The sequence below is a fragment of the Notechis scutatus genome, chromosome 9 (assembly GCF_049901735.1).
Source record: "Notechis scutatus isolate UNSWTSFEM ecotype Mainland chromosome 9, rNotScu1.2, whole genome shotgun sequence".
NCBI lineage: Eukaryota > Metazoa > Chordata > Lepidosauria > Squamata > Elapidae > Notechis > Notechis scutatus.
In genome coordinates, this window is record NC_142017.1 from 10,579,605 (window position 1) to 10,600,633 (window position 21,029).

At 46.3% G+C, this 21,029-nt stretch overlaps 1 protein-coding gene across 8 annotated transcripts in view; it reads left to right on the forward strand.

Annotated features, from left to right (window-relative positions):
- RIPOR1 (RHO family interacting cell polarization regulator 1) overlaps positions 1 to 21,029 on the forward strand; it is a 117,200-nt gene that overhangs the window by 90,237 nt on the left and 5,934 nt on the right. For 4 of the 8 annotated variants that reach the window (XM_087971541.1, XM_087971540.1, XM_087971542.1 and 1 more), the window contains exons 7-21: positions 295 to 447; positions 565 to 628; positions 1,191 to 1,234; positions 1,787 to 1,912; positions 2,009 to 2,157; positions 2,371 to 2,500; positions 4,101 to 4,244; positions 7,212 to 7,913; positions 10,949 to 11,070; positions 13,343 to 13,523; positions 15,965 to 16,100; positions 17,612 to 17,773; positions 19,141 to 19,299; positions 19,864 to 20,060; positions 20,448 to 20,531. In XM_087971541.1, coding sequence (XP_087827667.1) covers positions 295 to 447; positions 565 to 628; positions 1,191 to 1,234; positions 1,787 to 1,912; positions 2,009 to 2,157; positions 2,371 to 2,500; positions 4,101 to 4,244; positions 7,212 to 7,913; positions 10,949 to 11,070; positions 13,343 to 13,523; positions 15,965 to 16,100; positions 17,612 to 17,773; positions 19,141 to 19,299; positions 19,864 to 20,060; positions 20,448 to 20,531 — 2,553 coding nt within the window. The remainder of the gene's footprint in view (positions 1 to 294; positions 448 to 564; positions 629 to 1,190; positions 1,235 to 1,786; positions 1,913 to 2,008; positions 2,158 to 2,370; positions 2,501 to 4,100; positions 4,245 to 7,211; positions 7,914 to 10,948; positions 11,071 to 13,342; positions 13,524 to 15,964; positions 16,101 to 17,611; positions 17,774 to 19,140; positions 19,300 to 19,863; positions 20,061 to 20,447; positions 20,532 to 21,029) is intronic. The other 4 variants (XM_087971544.1, XM_026675948.2, XM_087971543.1 and 1 more) reach the window with 1 other exon arrangement.

Genomic DNA, 21,029 nt, shown 5'->3' on the forward strand with positions numbered 1-21,029 from the left:
CTTTCGGGTGCTTTGGAAAATAGCTTGACCCCTTTCCTCTCTGGGGCAGCCACTCAAATATTGGAAGACTGCTATCATGTCTCCCCTGCTCCTTCTCTCCTACCGCTGTTATTTTGAAATTCCGTAAAGATCAGGAAGAACCTTTTGAAGACAAAATAGTTTGCTGTGTAACCTAGGATGGTCTAGGAGCCAAACCTTCTAGATACTTCAGCAGGCGTCCTCGCCGCTGGCTCGGCTTTCCGCGCAACCACTTCGCAGCTTCTCACGCTCGTGCTCCGTCTTTCTTTTCAATAGATTGATGAGCTCTACGAGGCGTATTGCATCCAGCGACGGCTCCGAGATGGAGCTCACAACATGGTCAAGGCCTACACAGCCGGTTCCCCTGGCAGCAAGGAGGCCCGGGAGAGCTTGGCTGAAGCTGGCAAGGGCTACAAGGAGTACACGGAAGTGAGTCAAGATGGCTGGCACTCAGGGAGGAAGAAATCGGTTGGTGGGTGAGGGACGAGAGGAAAGTTCCTGGGTTGACGGCACTAACAGTTGGTTGTCGATGTTCTCCCCATGCAGAATATGTGTCTGTTGGAGAGTGAATTGGAGAGCCAGTTGGGAGAGTTCCATATCAAGATGAAAGGTAGGAAGGGACAAACCACATCTGCCTGAGGAAGCTTGGTCGGCCATTTTTAAAAGCACCTTGTCAGGGATCAGAAATGACCCAGTGAGCTAATTAGAGTGGTATGTTGATTGTTGCTCGCCTATAGGCAGGCATCTTGCCAGAGTACATCACAGACTGCATAACTATTAGATAAATAGCGCGAGGTTTTAGGGAGGATCTCCCTTCAGTCTCTTCCTCACCACAAGGGACTCAAGGCTACTCCGCCATTTCATCCACCCCCTCAACTCAAGGCCAGATTTCACCACACCCTTGAGGAGTATAGGAGTTGGCTTGGTGAGGAGGAGAAGGGTGTTTACTCTCTGCCTCTTGATGTCTCCTCCAGGTCGCACCCTTTCCTCATAAATGTGCCTCTGGAGAAAAGAGATGGGATGGCGGTGGCCTTATAATGTAGTTTTCTGATTCTTTATGAAAGATAACAACATTAGGACCACCTAGGTGGCCCACCCTAAATAGTCCTTATGTTGTTATGACTTATCTTCTTTTGTTATGTCTTATGCCTTGTCTTGTCATTCTCTTGCAGGATTGGCTGGCTTTGCTAGGCTTTGTGCAGGCGACCAATATGAGGTTTGTAAAAGCAAGATGGGTGATGGAGGGGACCCCAGGCAAACTTACCTCACTGCGCATGCGTGCACCTCCCAGCTGATTTTTCGGTCCGTTTGAGGCCTTTTTCGGCCTCCCAGAGGTTTGAGGGAAGCCTCTGCAGCTTTGGAGGCCAAAAAAAAAAAGGGGCCCATTTCATCAATTCCTGTATTTCCGGAAATACCAGAAGTGATGAAACGGGCTCATTTTTCGGCCTACAAAGGCTGCAGAGGCTTCCCTCAAGCCTCTGGGAGGCTGAAAAGGGGCTCAAACGGACCGAAAAATCAGCTGGGAGGTGCAGTGCAGGTAAGGGGGCAGTGGGGGGATCGCACATGCATGCGCAGGGTGCGGGGGTGGGTGTTATATCAAAGTCATCCCAGAGGTTGGACAGTTGCTATTACTTAAGAGATAAGGTGAATTTGTCCCTTCTGTTTGTTATCCAAGAAAGGCTTGCAGTCAACCTGGCTTAAAACTGTGAGTCTGGATCTCATTGCTAGTCATCTAACTGATACCCAAATTCCTCTTCCTTCACGGTAGATCTTCATGAGGTATGGGCGCCAGCGATGGAAACTACGGGGTCGCATCGAAGCCAACAGCAAGCAAGTCTGGGATAGTGAGGAGATGATCTTCTTGCCCCTTATTACAGAATTTCTGTCTATCAAGGTGATTGATATCTCCCTGGTCAGATGTCTCCTACCTAGAAGAAGATGTTTTTTTCCTTAGTCGCGACCATTCTGCTTTTTTACTTTCTCCTTTCAGGTGACGGAACTCAAGAGCTTGGCCAGCCATGTAGTGGTGGGGAATGTCTCTTGCGAGACCAAGGATCTCTTTGCCGCCCTGCCCCAAGTGGTGGCAGTTGACATCAATGACCTAGGCACAATCAAGCTAAGCCTGGAGGTCAATTGGAAGTGAGTCCTCTTGGCCTTCTTTGGGCTTCTTCTGTTCTTCTCTAATGTTTTTGGGTGTCTGAGTGGGCCATAGTGAAAGAAGGGTTCCAGTAAGAGAGTCCATAGTGTCTCCTTGAAGATCTTCCAAGTGATCTAAAGAGCACGTGAGGCCACCTCTCCCATCAGCTCCCTTTTCCTTCTTCTCCACTAACTACAATGCTTTCCTTCCATCAGTCCGTTTGATAAAGAGGACCAACCATCTTCTGCCAGTACTGTGAACAAGACATCAACAGTCAACAAGCGGTTCTCCACATACAACCAGAGCCCTCCTGATACCCCTTCCATGAGAGAACAAGCCTTTTATGTGAGTACTCCTTCTTTGGGTGCTACATGTATTAAGATATGGAGAGAATGGAAAGTTCTTTGTCCTTATGGCTTCACCAGTAGCTTCACCAAGGATTTGGAGAAGGTGTAGTCCAATAAGAAAATATGCATCACTTTTCTCCTTCAGTCTTACCCACAAAGTCTTTGTTATTGTTAAAAAAAAAAACAAGTTTTAAATAAAGCAGGCCAGACTCCCTTGGAGGTCTTTTGTTCCTGGCAATTATATAAATATGACACAAAGAACATGCACATATTCTGGAGAGAGAGAAGTTACCTGATGATGGGCTCCAACACGAAACTGAAAGCTTGGAAGAATAAACCTAGTTTGGTCCTGGCGACCGACTCAGACTAGATCCTGCAACACAGAACATTCTCGTACTTTTTTGTCCACTTAATTGTTTTTATATCTCTAGACATTAGACTTGGGGTGGAATTTGTCAAATCACAGCTCTTACCGCATTCAAACCAAATGCCCAGGATGTAATCTTGAATTGGTTTCTGCAGTCTCGGTCTGAAATCAGAGCTTGAAACACAGCTTCTTGGTTCAGTTAATCCAGAAATCTATGGTTTAACCACTTCTAGAAATGCTAGATTAGGACAGGAATTGTGCAATTTGAGATTATTCCACTAATGTGGCTCTTGATGCTTTGGCTGCAGTCCCCAGAGATCTCAAAAAGTTGTTCCCCCAAAATTGAATTCTAACATAGAGTGGAATAGATGGAATAAATGGTGCTAATTTGGATTACTTTTATTTAATCCAATTTTATTTTGATCTGCCTTGGCTGATTTAATCCTGGCCTTGTCTACTTCCTGGGGGGGATGTTTTGTGTGTGTGTGTGTGTGTGTGTGTGTATCTCCAAGCACTTTATTTGAAGTCCATAGGTGGCCCTCAGGAAAAAAAAAACCCGATTCACATCAAAGAAAAAGAAAGGGGAGAAAAAGTGTGAAAAACAGAACATTTTCTTTTGCAATCCAAAACAAACTATGTTTTATCAGGTGAAGGTTGTTCCTGTTTGTACATGAAACCTTCCACAAGGAAGGAGAACAACTTCTCCGATCTTTCTAACTGGAGAAAATAGACAGCTAGATTTATTGCAGAGGAGTAGGGCGTTCTTCACCCTGATCCCATAAAGCAGGGGTGTCAAACTCAAGGCCCAGGGTCCGGATCCAGCCCACGAAGTGCTTAGATCTGGAATGCAGGGTCACCCTGGGAACAGCAAAGGACTGTCCCACGGTGCCTCTGCCAGTGAAAATGGAGCTTGTGAGTTGATCAATTTTCAGTGGCAGAAGTTTGCAGGAGGCCATCGCCGCCAAAATGGAGCTCAGGAGCCTGTTTTTGCTGGCAGAGTGCTCGGGGCCGCCACAGGCGCCCCCAACATGAGTTACGTCGAGCTGGCCACGCCCACCCTGGTCACGCCCACCCCCAGCCACCCAAGGTCAAACACAACCCTGATGCGGCCCTCAATGAAATCGAGTTTGACACCCCTGCCCTAAGTGGTAACCTACGGAGCCCACCTGAGTTTGGGAAGTCCTGGCTGCACCTGGTGCCTCTTTGATGGTTGCCTCTTTCTCTGCTCAAGAGCCTGCCTTGGGAGGCGGTCCCCAAGCAGAGGCGGGCTTTGATGGACGTCTTCCAAGAGAGCGTCCTGGAAAGGCTGCCGTGGAGCTGTTCGTGCAGCGATGTCTCCTCGGTGCAGCTCAGCACAAAGGCGTCTCAGGGCTGCGTAAGTGCTCGCACTGTTGCATCGCTTGGTGCTTCCTCTGCTTTCAACCTCTCCCTTAGTCCGTAGCACCTGGCAGAGCTCTGGTAGATAAGTGGCACTTGGCAGTGGTGAACTGTACAAACTCCCTTTGTCTCGTTGTCTTGTAGTGGTCCCTCCTGATTGCGATTGTGGTGTGTTTACTGTCTGCTACTCCTGCAGGCCGGGGAGTTGGGAGGGCCCAACCATTGAGTGATTTAGCATGAAAGGTCTTCCTTTAAATTAGAAATTGCAATCTTTGGTTCGTGGGCCATGTGCAGGGGTGGGATTCTGCCGGTTTGTACCAGTTCGGGCGAATCCCTAGCTCCGAAGATCAGCCGGGAGTGAACCGGTTTGCTCCGACAATCATGTAGGCCTGCCCTGTACTGACGTTTATTGTCCCAGCTGATCAGCGTGGAAGAGCAGATTGCTGCTTCTCAGCTGTGTTACTCCCCCGAAGTAACGCAGAAGGTAAGGATTTTTGCATCGCCATTCACACATCCACAGCGCACATCGAGCGTGCGCACACATGTGTGAAGCGCACGATCACAGAACTGGTTGTTACCCCGGCAGCATCCCACCCCTGGCCGTGTGTAATCTTGGTCTGCTTAGAAATAGCCCCAGGACATTACTTTCAGATTCCCTCTGAAGTTGATCGATCCAGGCTTTGTGCAAGAACAACAGGTAGTCCTCAACTTACAACCACAGTTGAGCTCCAGAGTTCTCTGGTTAAGTGAGACAGTTGTTTTGCTCAAGGTTATGAGCTTTCCTGTCACAATCACTAAGTGAATTGCAACAGTTCTTAAGTCAGTGGCATGGTTGTTAAATGAATCCCATTGGCTTGGCTTGTCAGAGGGTCGTAAAATGGGGATTACATGATCCCGGGGCATGGCAACTGTGTAATATAACTCAGCTGCCAAGCAGCCGTATCTTGATCTCGTGACCATGGGGGTCGTTAAGTGTGAAAAACAGTCAAAAGTAATTTTCTTCAGGGCCTTGTAACTCCGGTCACTAAATGAATTGTTTGTAAGTCGAGGACTACATGTATCTTCCTCGATGGCATCCTGTCTGGAATAAAGAGAATGAGAATGAGAAAGAATGGGTCTCTTCACCCATTTTTGACCTTTACCCACCTACAACCTGATATTTGAGACAATACGGTGCTTCCCCAAAAATTATACTTAACTCTTGTACTGTTAAGTCTGCTGAAGACCGAGGTCTCCAAACTTGGCAACTTTAAGACACTATGCTGGCTGATGTGATGACCCAGGGTGGGATACAAAACAAGTCACAGAAAACAGGTGCAGCCCCTTTTATTCCTTCACTTTGCTTCCAAGTTCTGAATATCTTTGAAGGAAGACAAAAAACTCCCACACAAACAGTTACAAGAAGAAGGGGAAAAGCAACACAAACCAGGCAAGATAAGGGCTGGAGGATGTCCAGAGATAACACACACTGGGAAGGACGCCAAACTCAGAGAGGAACTATAAACTAGAGATATTTCCACACTTTGTTTCCAGCATTTGCCAGTACGCAGGTCCAAACTCTTATCCAGTTGTCACAGCTGCAGCCCATGAATAGGATCAAGGCCCTCTCCTCCCAAGTAGACCACATCTCTCCCTTATCCTCTCCTCCCTGCGTGCCCTAGGATGGATAGGGGATGGGCCTGGGTCCTCCTCTGCCTGCTCAGCCAGCCTCTGCCCTTCTCCATAACCTCCGGAGCCACACTTCCACTCCCTGTCGGTTGATCCTTCTCTCCCTCAGAGTCAGTCTCCATCAGGGGCATGACAGCTAAGGAATTCTAGGAGTTGAAGTCCACAAGTCTTAAAGTTGCCAAGTTTGGGGACCACTGGTTTAAGAGATGAGATAAAGAGAAGCAGTTACTTCTTCACACGTGCTATCATAATCTGGCTTGTTTGGTTTGGCATAGCCCAGGGTGTAAATTCAGCTGATCAACCACGCTGTATGGCTTAATGAGGCTGGTACATCAGGCCTATTCAACAAATTATGATTAAAACGAGCCATTAGTTAGGATGTAACCCCCAATCAGGGATCATTGCTAAGGAGAATTTTAAGTTCTGTGAATAGGAGTTTTGAGCAGGGATTCGTTCAAAGGGCTGCATTTCGCGCACCGTTTTTAATTCCATGTTACCAATACAGCCATCGTTTATACTAACTTTCTTGCTAAAGGCTTTTGGGGGTGATATAGCATGAGACAGAAAGTCCCAACTCAGAATGGTTACCCCCAAAAGCCAACGCTGCTGAGAACTAGCTGGTCTCTCTTCCCTGGGGGTTTGCCAATGTCTATGGAAGGCAGAGCAAATTACTTAATTCTGCCAGACATGCCAGCATCAACATCTGGGCGGATGATTTTCTCCAGATGGTGAGCTTGATGCAAAGATTGAGGAGCAATGGAAGAAAATGAATTATGTTAGAAGCCAGTTCTTCTCCCAATCATAGACCACACCAACTGATTCTTGGTTCTCTCTCCACCTAAATTGAACAGCCTCCTGTGTGTAGATAAGAAGGAGTAAGGCTGAGATTACGGGGCTTGGGAGGTGTAAAGTATCATCCCACCCTCCATGTCCTATCTCAACATTAAACGTTTTCAAAGTATGTTATTAAGAATAGCCAGCGGAAGGTTTCAGTCTTGTAAAAAATGCAAATACGTCTATTTGCCCCTGGGTCATTTGCAAGATGATACGGAGGGGACCCAGCAGCCGGAACTGGTTTTGGTTAGTTCAGCTGCACAGCCTTGTGTTTACCTGGAGGTGGCACATCAGGTCCAGGAAGAAGAGCTGTTGATATTCCAGAAGGTGGCAAAGTTGGGGCTGTGGAAAGAAGGGATGTGAATGAGTGTGTTTGTGGGTGGAAGAAGTCCTGGTTGGGTGCTCATTCTGACCTGCCGTGCTCGGTGCAGTTGTATCTCACCCGTGTTGTTGTTTTCTTCAGAACATGCTGCGGCAGCAGGAGGAACTGGAGAACGGAGCAGCCTGGTCCATCTCTTCGGAGTCGTCTGATGACTCGTCCAGCCCCCAGCTGTCCGGAAGCGCCCGACATTCGTTGCCCAGGCCTATTGTGCAACCTGCAGTGCAGGCCACTGCGCCCGCCATTGAAATCGCTTTCACCCACCCCGAGGAGAAGGAGCCGGCAATCCGAGAGGAGGCCTCCATGGCCAACGGACACGTGCCCTATGCCCGGACTCTTAGCCAGATCAGTGAAGCAAGTGTAGACATGCCCATAGCAGAAGAGAGGGAGTGTCCTGTCCCCAAGGAGCCTGGCCCTTGGGTTGTCCCTCCCTTGGAAACGAACTCCTCGCCCCCAAGTGTGGGCTCGCAACTGGACACTCAGGTCTGTGAGGACGAAAAGCAAGAGGATGAACCTGATGCGGCTACCCCTGTTGGAGAGGAGAGTGGGGACCCTCCTGGTCCAGCCCCAGAGGTTCAACAGCCCAGGTCCTCCTTGGCCCTCCCATCAGCCTTGGGACAGCTACAGCCATCAGGGATCTCAGAAGCACCAAGGCCCAAACCTGTGGACTCTGGCCTGGAGGAGGCCATCAATACACTGGCTTCTGCTCTGGATGACTATCGGGGCCAATTCCCTGAGTTGCAGGTCCTGGAGCAGGAACTCAAGCATCTTGAGGAGATTCTCTTGGTAAGTAAGTGGGGTAGAAAGCTCAGGACCGCATCCAAAGCTGGTGGGGTTCTCAATAGCATTTAAACAAAGAAACTCGACACTGCCTTCCTGAGGTCTTCTTATACTGATGTGTTTTAAGCCAGGAGAGTGTGCTGCAGCTGCCATGAAAGCCAATGCAGTTCCAGGCTGCATTAACAGAGGGATAGAATCAAGATCATATGAGGTGTTAGTACCAGGGGTGGGATTGTACTGGTTCGCACCTATTCGCTAGAACCGGTTGTTAACATTCTAAGCAGTTTGGAGAACCGGTTGTTAGAAGAAATTACTGGCCTAATCCTGTAAGGAAGGCAGGAAGGAAACATTCTGGAGTTGCTTACAGAAACTGCCTCTCCGTTAACCCTTATTACGTTCTTGGCAGGACTAGACTTCCTGTCTCAGGAACTTCTCTGGAGTTATTTCCCCCTCCTTTGCTGGTACTTTGCTTGTATGGAGGGACCATTCAAAGTTACAATGGGACTGAAAAAAGTGACTTATGACCATTTTTCACACTTACGACTGTTTCAGCATCCCCACAATCATGAGAGGCCAGGCGAGGAGATGCATGCCTCGACGTGAGTGATATTGAGTTGGCTACGCCCAGCCAATAACATGACCACCAACCCACGCCCACCCAGTCACATGATCAAGCCACGCCGACCACCTAAGCCATGCCCACAGAACCGGTTGTTAAAAAATTTGAATCGCACCCCTGGTTAGTACCACTTTATTCCAAGGCCACACTTGGAATACTGCATCCAGTTTTGGTCTCCACGATGTAAAAAAGATGTTGAGACTCTAGAAAGAGTACAGAGAAGAGCAACAGAGATGATTAGGAGGCTGGAGGCTAAAACATATAAAGAACGGTTGCTGGAACTGGGCATGTCTAGTTTGATGAACAGAAGGACTCGGAGTGACATGATCGCAGTGTGCCAGTATCTGAGCGGTTGCCCCAGAAATGAGGGAGTCAAGCTATTCTCCTTATTGTCCTAAGGAGCAATAGATGCAAATTAATCAAGGAGAGAAGCAACCTAGAACTAAAGAGAAATTTCCTGATAGAACAATTCATCCGTGGAGATCACAAGGATTTTTTTTAAAATATATTTTTATTAAGTTTCTTTTATTACATCATAAAATATCTCAATTCCAACAGCATTCTTGGCATCCATACAGGTTCTTAAATTAAATATCATAATACATTACATTACGTTTAACTAATATTAAATAATAATTTCCACTATAATTGTTATCCTTATATCTTTATATAATTTACATATTTACATTTTACTCCCATAAGGATTATTTCAATTAGATTTCTTAGTTCTGTTTGTTAGCCATTTATACCAGTTGTTCCAGATTAAAAAGAATTCTGAGTCATTTTTTGCTTTCAGTCCCAATGTTAACATATTCATCTCAGCACTTTCCGTTATTTTATGTATTATCAATTCTTCGTTGGGAATATTTGATGTTTTCCATACCTGCGCAAAGGCTATTCTGGCAGCTGTTGTAATGTGTAGCAATAAATATTTTACTTCTTTTGGTAGTTTATCCTTGATGATTCCTAGAAGGAAGGTTTCCGGTCTGAGCTCAATCCGGTACCCAGTAATCTCTCTTGTAACCAATTTTTGATTTGGAAGAGATCACAAGGATTGTCTGGCTACCCATGTGGAAAAAAATAAAACTGAGCATTGCAACTTTTAGCAATCTCTTTTCTATCTCAGGGACATTTTTTTGGCCTGATTCCAAACGTCACGGGATTTTGAGTCATCTCCTTGAGATCTGTCAAAATCTCAAGAGAGTTAGTGATCCCATGAGATTGTTTTCCTGCTTTAAAACAAAGGCTATATTTAACTTTGGAAACTCCCCAGTCTGTGTTTTGAGATCTACTAATTGCCCATTCTGCATGACTGCGGCTCACTCTTTTAGGAGTTCTGGAATTCCTGCATCTGAAACCTGGTTTTGAGAACTTTCCCGAATGATGCAAAGCTTTGTGCATCTTTGTTTTATGTTTATGTCCATGTTGCACAATTCTGCTGACCAGTTCTAGGAAGGAAGACAAATGTTGAAGGGACCGATGTAGCTATACACTTCTTATGTATAGTAGATTATTTTCAGTTAAATTTCTCACCACATCTGCTCCTGTGAACTTTGGAGGGCAACTGTAGGGTATATCTTCAACTCACACACTTCCGCTGCCTTTTTTTATTTTTTTCCACAAGATAAACTTCCTGCCTATACATTAGAGGCCCATACTGGTTGTTTTGAGAAGGCAAATAACATACAAAAAAAAAAAAAACCTCCTTTGGGGAGAAATGCAGAGAATTCTGCACAGATCATTGGCTGTAGGTAGACTGCAATTTTAGGCTTTTGTGTTCACATAAACCGAGGAGGATACGAATGTGGTTTTTCTAGCAATCTTTGGATTTTAATGAAAACTCGGTGTGCTCAGATGCTGAACTGCTGTAATATAGGCATCTCCCAAATTTACGACAGATGACCTTCTAGGTCAGAAATTAAGCCCCAAGATTTTCAGCTGAAAAGGTATACGTAACTTTTGGGGCACCTCCTCTCGGAACATTGCTTTGGACATTAGACGCAAGAGTGTTTCATTTTTGTGTGGCGGGTGTGTGTTTTCTCTTGTTATGCTTGGATGCTTGGGCCAGTGGTGTGTTTCAAATATTTTTAACCACCGGTTCGGTGGGTGGGCTGGGTGGGCACACTTTGCGCATGCGCACACACTTTGTGTGTGCGCGTCCCCGTCCCCCCCAAATGCACATTTTGCGCAGGCGATTTGCAATCACCTGCAATCCTGCGCTCTCCCTGACGCTTCAGCAGCTGCCGCATTTGGTCTCCACTGCTCGTTGTCGCTACCGGCTTGGCAGAACCGGGCTGAACCAGTAGAATATACCACCACTGGCTCAGGCCCTGCAGAGCAAGAAGCAGAGTAGTGAGGAGAATTGCTCGATCCACAGAAGAGGACCTGTCTAACGCTTGTTTTTTAATTTCCACCCCACAAGCAAAAACAAGGGCTGTGCCTGAGCCGAGCCTCCAGTACCAGCTTGACGGTGGAACATGCGCTCGAGAGTTTCAGCTTCCTTAATGCTTCTGAATCGGAAGACTCGGAAGGAGACGATGACAAGTGAGTAAGCTGGCTAAAGCAGCGGTCGCCAACCTTTTGGACTTCAGGGACCAACAAACTCATAATTTTAAATCCCGCGGACCAGAGACCCTGGGAAAATCCCCAAAAAAGTCTACAGGAAAATTCCCCACACCTTTTTCCTACCGATCGATCATTCTTTATTTGGGATCACAGGATCCCGTCTCCAGCTCTGTTCTCGGGGAGAGGGAGAGAGAGAGAGAGAGACTTTTGGCTTCATGCAAGGAAAGCAGCAGAAGCAGCAGAAGTCTTTCTTTCTCTCCCACAAACTCCACCAGAAATGAGTCTTTGTGAGATTTGTCACAGCCTCTTGGAGCAGGAGGCCTTGCAGGGTCCCTTTTCTGGCGGAGTTTGGGGGAGAGAAAGAAAGACTTTTGCTGCTTTCCTTGCATGCAGCCAAAAGCAGAAGAAAGAAGCGGAAAGAAGCAGCCCGGTGGGGTGGCCAGGCCGTTTCTGTAGCATATGGCGAGCCTTGTGTGTATTAATTGCTTTGGGGAAGTTCCCCCTCTGTCCTTTCCCCCTACTGGTTGGTGACCACTGGCTAAAGGCTGGTTTAAAGGTGGCCGCAACTGCCCATAGCCAGCATTGCATGCGGGTAACTCTCGACTTAACCACAGTTCATTCAGTGACCATTCAAAGTCACAAACAGCACTGGGAAAAAAAAGTGACTTACAACCGTTTTTACGACCCTTGCAGCATTCCCCTGGTCATGTGATCAACATTCAGACGCTTGGCAACTGACTCGTATTTATGATGGTTCCAGTGTCCCACGATCCCCTTTTGCGACCTTTTGACCAGCTTAACAACCGTGTTACTGTCGTAATAGCTGCAGCAATTCACGTAACACCTCGGGCAAGAAAGGTCGTAAAACGGAGCACAATTCACTTTTTACAGCTGTCTCGCTTAGCGACGGAGATGTTGGGGTCATTTGAGGTCATTAAGTCAAGGATTGCCCATGCCTCCTGTGTTTTGGCTGGACCCTGCTCCCTCCAAGCAATTGTTTTGGCAGGGTTTGCCACAGGATGCCAGGAACTGGTGCTGATGCCGCTGTTGGCAAACCCTCTAAAGCCACCTGGTCTAACAGGTGGAGGCTGGCAGAAAAATGCAGCAGCAGCGCCACTCGGTGGCCAATGCCTGACACTGCTGCTACAATCAGTTCTCTCCCCCCCCCACCCTCTTTTTTTAAAATTAATATTACTCCAAGAAATGTAACCAGGCAACACACTGTATATATGGATTTTGAACACGTTGCTCTTTCTTTTTAGCTTTCTCTCTCTCTTTCTGTGTGTTGGATCAGATGGGGACTAACCAAGCAATATTTTAATTCCAAAGCTACAATCGATTTATTTCCCCCCCTCCTTTCTGTTTTTTCTTTGTTTATGGCCACATTACTTAGGTAAGGGCTTGCTTCGTTCACATTCACATTACTTCCAACTACGTTTCTATTTCTCTCCCTCTCTTTTGTTTTGTACCTGTTAGACTGTCTTCATTAAAAGAACATTTAGGCTGGTGTGACAGATACTTTTCAAGCAAACGCCAAGTAGTTTATGTCAACAAAGCAAATCAGCAACTGGTTAGAGAGCAATGCTGGGTGTTTGCAAGAAAGTCAAAGGACATTATTTTGGACTCTGGAGAAAATTTGTAATTTAGCAAGATCGATCTCTCCCTCCCTCCCTCTCTCTCTCTCTCTCACACACACACACACTCTTCTATTTGCAAGTGAGAATAGAATAGAATAATTTTATTGTCACTTTGAATGTATACTAATTGGTATACATTAAAAATGAAATTTCATTTTATACAGCTTTTAAAGGGTCACCACCTCCAGCTGTACACTACATAAACATGACAAGATAAATAAATAAATACAAAATAATGTACGTACCAACACATGTTATAGGACAGAAAAACAACACAATCTAGTTATACATGTTTATGGCGAGAAAAACGAATCTTGTGAATTCACCAGACGAAGGGCCTAGGGAACGAAGCTGTTTCAGAATCTGGTAGTCCTGGCTAGAAATACTTTGAAACCTCCTTTGACCAGCTTTCCAATATACATCGATCTGATCCTGCCTTCTCCACCCTGGTGGTTGCTCAGAAAGGATGGGCAAATTTATTCAGGTTGAGCCTTTGCGTTTTCCTTCTAAGCTGGATCTGGCCACCATGGATGGAAAGGGAGCCCATGGCCCAGGTGGGGGTTTATGGAAGACAAGAACCTGGATTATATTTTGCCCACTGCCTCTCTTTGCAGGGTGGCAAGCAATGGCCAAGCTCCACCTGTGGGCAAAGTGCCAGGGACTGCTGACATGGCGGCTGAAGACTCTGCTGGGTGCCTGAGCTCGGAGGGCAGTTTGGAGCCCATGACCACTGGCAACGAATTCCTTGACAAGGCCCTGGTCCTGCACCTGAACCACTGCAACCGTTTGCTTCTAGTGAGTGTGAAGACGTGTGTGTTTTTTTGTCCTCTGGTGTGTGCCTGCCCTCATCTTTTTGAAATCGGAGTTTCCCAATGGAAACTGGAACAGGGGTCTCCAACCATGGCCACTTTTAAGACTTGTAGACTTCAACTCCCAGAATTCCTTAGCCAGCAAAGCAAAGCAAAGCAAAGCTGGCTGAGGAATTCTGGGAGTTGAAGTCCACAAGTCTTGAAGTGGCCAAGGTTGGAGACCCCTGGACTGGAATGACATGATTTGGCGGTTTATTGATTTATTTGGCAAATTCATACAGCCGCCCATTTCACAAAAAAACAAACAGTACAACTGTAAAATAAAACAAATAGAATAGAAAACCTACAAGGATGAGCCGTGGTGGGTCAATGGTTAGAACTGCAGTATTGCGGGCTAACTTGCTGCTCACTGCCAGCAGTTCGATCCTGACCGGCTCAAGGTTGACTCAGCCTTCCATCTTTCCGAGGTGGGTAAAATGAGGACCCAGATTGTTGGGGGGCAAGAGGCTGACTCTGTAAACCGCTTAGATGGGGCTGTACAAGCACTATGAAGCGGTATATAAATCTTAAAGTGCCGTTGCTATAAAAACCCTGCGATAGCAAGAGAATAATTGCCATTTGACATTACACAACTGTTTGCCGGCTCCCCATGGGACCCCCAGAGTTGGTGGGGAAAGCATCTTTTGAGGGTTTTCCGGAAGGACAAGCAGGGGTGGGACCAATCTCACCTGGGGAAATGATATTCCATTCAGCAGGAGGGAGGGGCACAGCAGAATAGGCCCATCCTCTAGGTCCCACCCACTCTTAGAAGAGTTTCAGTGCAGAGGTGGGTCTTCAGCAGGTTCTGACCAGTTCTGGAGAAATGGTAGCGGAAATTTTGAGTAGTTTGGAGAACCGGCAAATCCCACCTCTGACTGGCCCCGCCCCCATCTATGCTCCGCCTCCTGAGTCCCAGCTGATAGGCTGAGTCTTCTTTTGTTGCCTTGCACAGGAGAACAGAGCTGGAAAGCAGGTTAGTGGGGTGGGGAGAGAATGGGGATTTTGCAGTATCCTTCCCCTGCCACGCCCACCAAGCCACACCACGCCCACCAAGCCACACCCACAGGACCTGTAGTAAACAAAATTGAATCCCATCACTGTTTCAGTGCCATTATAACTTTGAATGAGCATTAGATGAATGGTTGTAAATTGACAACTATCTTTAAATGGATCTTAAGTTATGAAATACATGAAGTACAGGTAAGTCCTTCACTTACAGCAGTTCATTTAGTGACAGACAGTTCAAAGTTACCACGGCACTGAAAAAAGGGACTTTTCACACTTACGGCCGTGGCAGCATCCCTGTGGTCACGCCATCAGAATTCAGACGCTTGGCAACTGACCCGTGTTTATGACGGTGGCAGTGTCCCTTTTTGTAACTTTCTGACGAGCAAAGTCAATGGAGAGGCCAGATTCACTTCACAGCTCTCTTACGAACTTAACCACTACGGTGATTCTCTTAGCAACCGTGGCCAGAAAGGGGGCAAAACCGCTTAACAAACATCTCACTTCGCAACAGAAATGCACTGCCTGTAATAATTTTCCATGCCTGCCCCATTAAAACGATAATCCAGCCGCGTTTTCGGCCAGGGTTCTGAGCCAAAAGCGTTTGGAAGGGCACATATGCTCTTGGGGCTTTGGATTGCTGTGCCGGTTTTGCTCATCCTGACTTTTTGCACAACGGTGCACGTTAAAAGCGCCTTGGCATCGCATCTTATCTCCTTGTTGTGGTTCGCCGGCAGCCGGTGCAGACGGCAGAGGTATCTGACAGTGAGGACGAAAGGGAACTAGTCAGGGAGTCTGGCAAGGACTTGAATGAGGGTCCTGCATCTGATGCAGGGATGAGGCCAGGACCATCTGGGAGTTGTGTGCTGACTCCGGAGCCTCCAGAGTCTGGCAGCAGCGAGGCAGAGGAACAAGGGGAACCTGTTCCCAGTGTGCATGTGCACAGAGCTGCCAGAAGGCAAGAACAGCTGAAACAAAAGGGGCAACTCAGAAGTAAGGTTTGGAGGTGATTGCCCCCTCCCATAAGGGATAAAAGTCAGGCCAAGATGACGAAACCTTTGCAGGAAGCAAAGAAGTTCATTCGACTCTGATTCCTCATTGAAGCCCCGCGACTTCTGGTTTGTCTTTGCTGGAACTTCTGTCGGTTGATATTTCTCAGTAATGGGACTTCTGTTTCTTGGCAGCCTTTTTACAACCCTGAAAGGCGTGCTCTTATCTCAGGCAATTGTGTTTAATGAGTTTTGGCTGGGAATGCAAATCATTCCCAGTGTCGCATTTTTAAAAGTTTGCTTTTACACACCGTTTGTGTTTTCTTAATTTGAACGAAGCCTGGGTCAGAACACTCCTCTGACCCTCGTTTGGGATGTGTGTCTTGATTCACAGAAGCTGGGCAACTTTGGGCCTCTCCGCTGCCAGGAAATGTACGCCCTTGACAGGCTGGGGAGAGACGTGCAGGTCCTAGAGATGGCCAGTCGTCTGATCGTGGACCGAGCCGGGATGGCCGGCTCTGCTGAGGAAGGTAGGGCCACGGGCATTCTGAAGCTGGCGACATCAGGCCCTGGCATACCCTTATGCTTGGGGAGGAGGGGATCAACACTGAACAATCAGAACGTGTTGGCAGACCACTCACGCATAATCATAAAATCCTCAGAACTGTAAAGCCCACAAACTTTAAATTTGGCACGTATGTTCCTCTTGGCTTCTAGGTGCTCACTAAGAAAGGATTTTTCAAAATGACCATCAGAGCATTAGTACTTCCTATACTATTATTAACACGCTCTGATGCTAAGGAGTTCTACTCCCCCTTCCCACCTGAAAAAAAATCTGTTCCAAATGCAAAACACAAGCAGAGGAGAGGAGTGTCAGAGATTCAGAGCAGCAAGCAGCTTTACTACAGAACAGTTGAGCTAAGCCACGCCCAAGCTCCTTGATGTCTCCTTGCTCACACAGCAAATACTGTTTCAGTTTCCAAACAGCCCTCAACTCTCTCACACAATGACAGAACGCTAACCAGATGAATACTGGTGGATGCTGGTAGACAGAGGCACGTTTTTTCCCCTTATTTTCCGCCCCAAAAACGTAAGCCTGATCACATAGTTTCGTAGCGAGTAGAGAGCTAGTATATTCTAGAAACCAACCTTTCCTGGAAGACAACGCACAGGGTGTGTAACTAAGGCATATATGAAGGCATCAACAAACACAATAGGGATGCGTCTGTTTCATTGTGGAATTTGCTTTCCTCTTATTTTTATTTATGGGAAGAATGTACTTATTTGGGATTGTTATTAGCCATGCCCACTTTCCCCATAATTCCATGTGTGGCAGGCGGACTTTTTCTATTTTTACTTCAAAGGGTTCATCTATTTATTTTGTAATTGTTGCTTACATCAAGATACTTTACAAAAAACAAAACAACTTTTAGAACCAATTCTGAACTAGGTATCTCTGTTCCCAAAACTGCTAGCCAATCAGCTTTGTACACAGCTGTTTTTCAATATAGGCCTGACTAGCTGCCTTTCTTCAGATATAACCTGAGAGTGTTGTAGAGAAATAAGGTACACCTTGATGATAAACTTCAGTTGGTATGAATAATTAATATTTATAGTGGAGCGCAGTGGTTCATGTGATTAGGATGCTGAGTTAGAGGTGAGCAAGCCCGCGTTTGAGACCCAGTGCTGCTGTGTGGTGGGGTGAGCTCCCGTCATTCGCTCCAGCTCCCGGGTGAGGACATGAAAGGAATTGCCACAGGTGTCCCACGGGCAATGGCGACGTCACGGGCTAATCCTTTGAACCCAGAAGCACCTTAAACAGTGCCTCTGACACAAACAGGACGGGGTTAACATTTATGGAAGAAGTTTCATAAACTCAAGGCTGCGAGTCAAGGCGAAGTCCCTTCTTTTAGATCAGGGGTGTCCAACCTTGGCAACTTTAAGACTTGTGGACTTCAACTCCCAGAATTCCTCAGCCAGTGTTTTAGATGGTGATGGGATAACCAGAAGTGATAATTGTGGGCCTTGTTTCTGTTCTCAGTCGTACAGTTCTCAAAGCGGAAAGAAGGAGTTTTCTCTTTCTGGGACAGAGGTGTGGCCGTCCCTAACGTGTATACCTGCTCCGTAGAAATGTTCATGCAGAACTTTAAGGCCGAGTATGCAGCACGCATCAATGACCGTCAGCTAGGTTTGGCCGATTCAGGTGAGTGTATTTTGCATTCAGAGCAATTCCTGCTTTATTTCTCTCTCCTTCTCCCCTCCAGATTCTAGATCAGGGATCTTCAAACTTGACAGCTTTTAAGATTTGTGGACTTCAACTCCCAGAGCAACTGTAAAGCCATACAAATGATTCTTACTTAATGACCACAATTGGGATGGGCAACTTCATTGGCTAATTGATTCAGTTGTTACATGAAAAGACACGGACCGTTTGTCTGTTTGTCAATTCTGGCTGCAATTAAGTGAATCACCCTGGGTTGTTAAATGTGCTGTCACGTGACTTGTGGTTTCCTCTTGGCCTCCCCTACTGACTTGGGAAAAATTATTAATGGTCACATGATCACAGGATGCTGCAAGGCTATAACCGCGAGCTAATTACCAAGAATCTAAACCACGTGACTGTGGGGACGCTATGTGACAGTTGCAACTTGAAGGACTGGTCCTAAGTCCTTTATTTTAGTGCTGTCCTAATTTCCAACCATTGCTGAATGAATGATTACTAAGTGAGGACTGCCTATACTTGTGGGACACAGTGTCATGCCCTTGTTAGAGTCAGACTCTGAGGGAGAGGGGGAACAGCCGGCAGGGAGTGGAGGAGTGGCTACGGAGGTTGTGAAGGAGGCTGGGGAAGAGCAGAGGCCAGCTGGGCAGTCAGAGGAAGAACCAGGCCCATCCCCTCTTCATCCTAGGACACGCAGGGAGGAACAACTTGGCCTACGAGAGAGGAAGCGGCCATGATCCCCCTCATTGGTTGCAGCTGGGGAGAATCGTATATAAGAGAGACAGTTAAAACACAGCATTGCCAGAAGCAAAGTGTGTTTTATTTTGGGCCGAAGTTATCTTGGTTGGTGTCCTTCCAACAGACTGTGCCTTGTTATCTCCTTGAAGTTGGTAATTACTTATCCTGGTCTGTTGTGGAATTTCCTTCATTGTAGTTTGTTTTAGTTTTTTATTTCACCTCTATCTGCTCATTAAGTTCGGACTGTATTGCTTTCTTCTGAAGACTATTTTTGAGTAAGTTTTATCTCCAACTGAGAACTATTGAACAGTAGGGCCGAGTTGGAGGCATTAAAGGACATTTATTTACGTTTTGGATTTTGTTACGTTTGTGTTACACTCCGGGTCATCACACACAAAGCATAAGCAGACGGATTCCCAATCATTTATATATTTCCAGTCCTACTCAAGAAGCAATTGTTCCATTGTTCCTAAGATTCGTGTCTATGTTCTACTAGTTTAACCAAAGAGCAAATGGTGGCTTCCATACTATTTGAGTTTGGCTCCAGGAAGTTTTCGAGTTCTTCTCCTTAGAAATGACACTAACGCACGGAGCGTCTCTTCCTGTTGCAGTGTGTGTAAAGCTGGTGGAAGAACTTATGGGCCACAGGCTGCCCAGGCGTCAGGGGAGTTGTCAGGCCGAGCAAGTCACCCTCTTTCAATATTGGAGCCACTTTGAGGTCCTGCCTGCAGTTACACTGGACTCCTACATCATGGAGCTGGCTGAAGAAGGTAACGTGTGTTTAACAACGTTATGGTGGGGATGTGCAGCTGTTTTGTTGCAGCTGGGGGCACCAGGAAAGGGTCTAAGAGTCCCAAAAAGAAAATATGTATTGCTGAAGATCAGTGTGTTGGTCCTATGTTTCAGTGGTTCTACCTAAAGCAGATGTGTCCCAACCTTGGCAACTTTAAGACTTGTGAGACTTCAGCCTGGTGGGGAATTCTAGGAGTTGAGAAATTCACAAATCTTAAGGTTGGATATCCCTAAAGTACGGTGGAGCTACCACATATAGCTCTCTTAGGATACAAGAAGTATGCTTGACACCAGTGTGATAGCAAGCTGACATGCTCGTGTGAATACCTGCCATAAATTAAGTGCCATATATTGGTCTCAGTGTGATCTCAAAAGTGAGCATGTTCAGCGTGGACCGTCTTAAAAACCACCCAGAAGGAAAGCAGTGGGATTGGGTTGGTGATTTTTTCCCGGTTGGAATATTATCACCTGCTTTGGGGCAAGATCCAACATGAATCGTAATTGTCATTAATACCAACGCTTGTCCTTCAATTGGCCCGCAGTCCTGCTAGCACAGAACCTGAATTCTGACGACCAAGACGTGGTCTTGAAGGCACTGAAGCGAGTTCCCGAGAGCCGGCTACGCAAGGATGGACTGAAAGCTTTGAGTTTGCTTCTTGTGGAAGGAAACCCCAAAGTTATTGGGGCTGTAACGGCACAATTGCGCAACCTCTCAGAGAATCCCAGTTTTCGGGAGCGGGCAAGTATTTAATTTTTTACTGCAGCACGGGAATGGATAGATGAACAGATACCTCATTCTTGCCCGCAGCCACATTACACATTCTTAAAAGAATTGTTTCATTTCCTGGGCTTTTACAATGTAATTTAATTGCTGAAATTTGGAGATGACGAAGGTTGTTCATCAACCATAGGGAAGAGTATTGTGGGTTGACAGATTTTGTGGTGCAGGTTTTATGATGGAAAAAGGAAGGCATTTATAAAAATCCATTCCCCCCCCCCCCATTCTTTATTTGCATAAACTTTCACGAAGCCAAGGGTTCTGACCCAACGACGCACGTCACTTTAAAACAAGAGGTTGTTTTCCTTTGAGGCCAAGCAGCGTGATTGCTTTGATGTTTTTTCTCAGGCCCTTATCTGCTTCCTGGAGCAGCTGGAAGATGAAGAGACACAGACACGGGTGGCTGCCTGTGCAGCTCTGGGCTGCCTTAAGGTGAGGGCTGGTTCTTCCGAGCATAATCACCTGTAGCTCCGCGTCTTTCCTGGCATTTACTGGCTGCTGCTTCTCCGAATAAATTTGGAGACACCACTCGGAAGAAGCTGGCTTTTAGAGATTGTTTTGTCTGTCTGTCTGTGTCTGTCCGTCTATCTGTCTACATCTACATACATACCTACTTCTACCGATCTACTTATATCTACATACCTACCTACATCTATCTATATACTTATATCTACCTACCTGTCTACCTACCTACATCTATCTATATACTTACATCTACCTACTTATCTACATCTATCTGCTTACATCTATCTACCTACCAACTTACATCTATCTATATACTTATATCTACCTACCTATATCTATCTACCTACCTATATATATCTACTTACATCTATCTACCTACCTACCTACATCTATCTACTTATATCTACCTACCTACCTATATCTATATACTTATATCTACCTACCTACCTGTCATCTATCTACCTA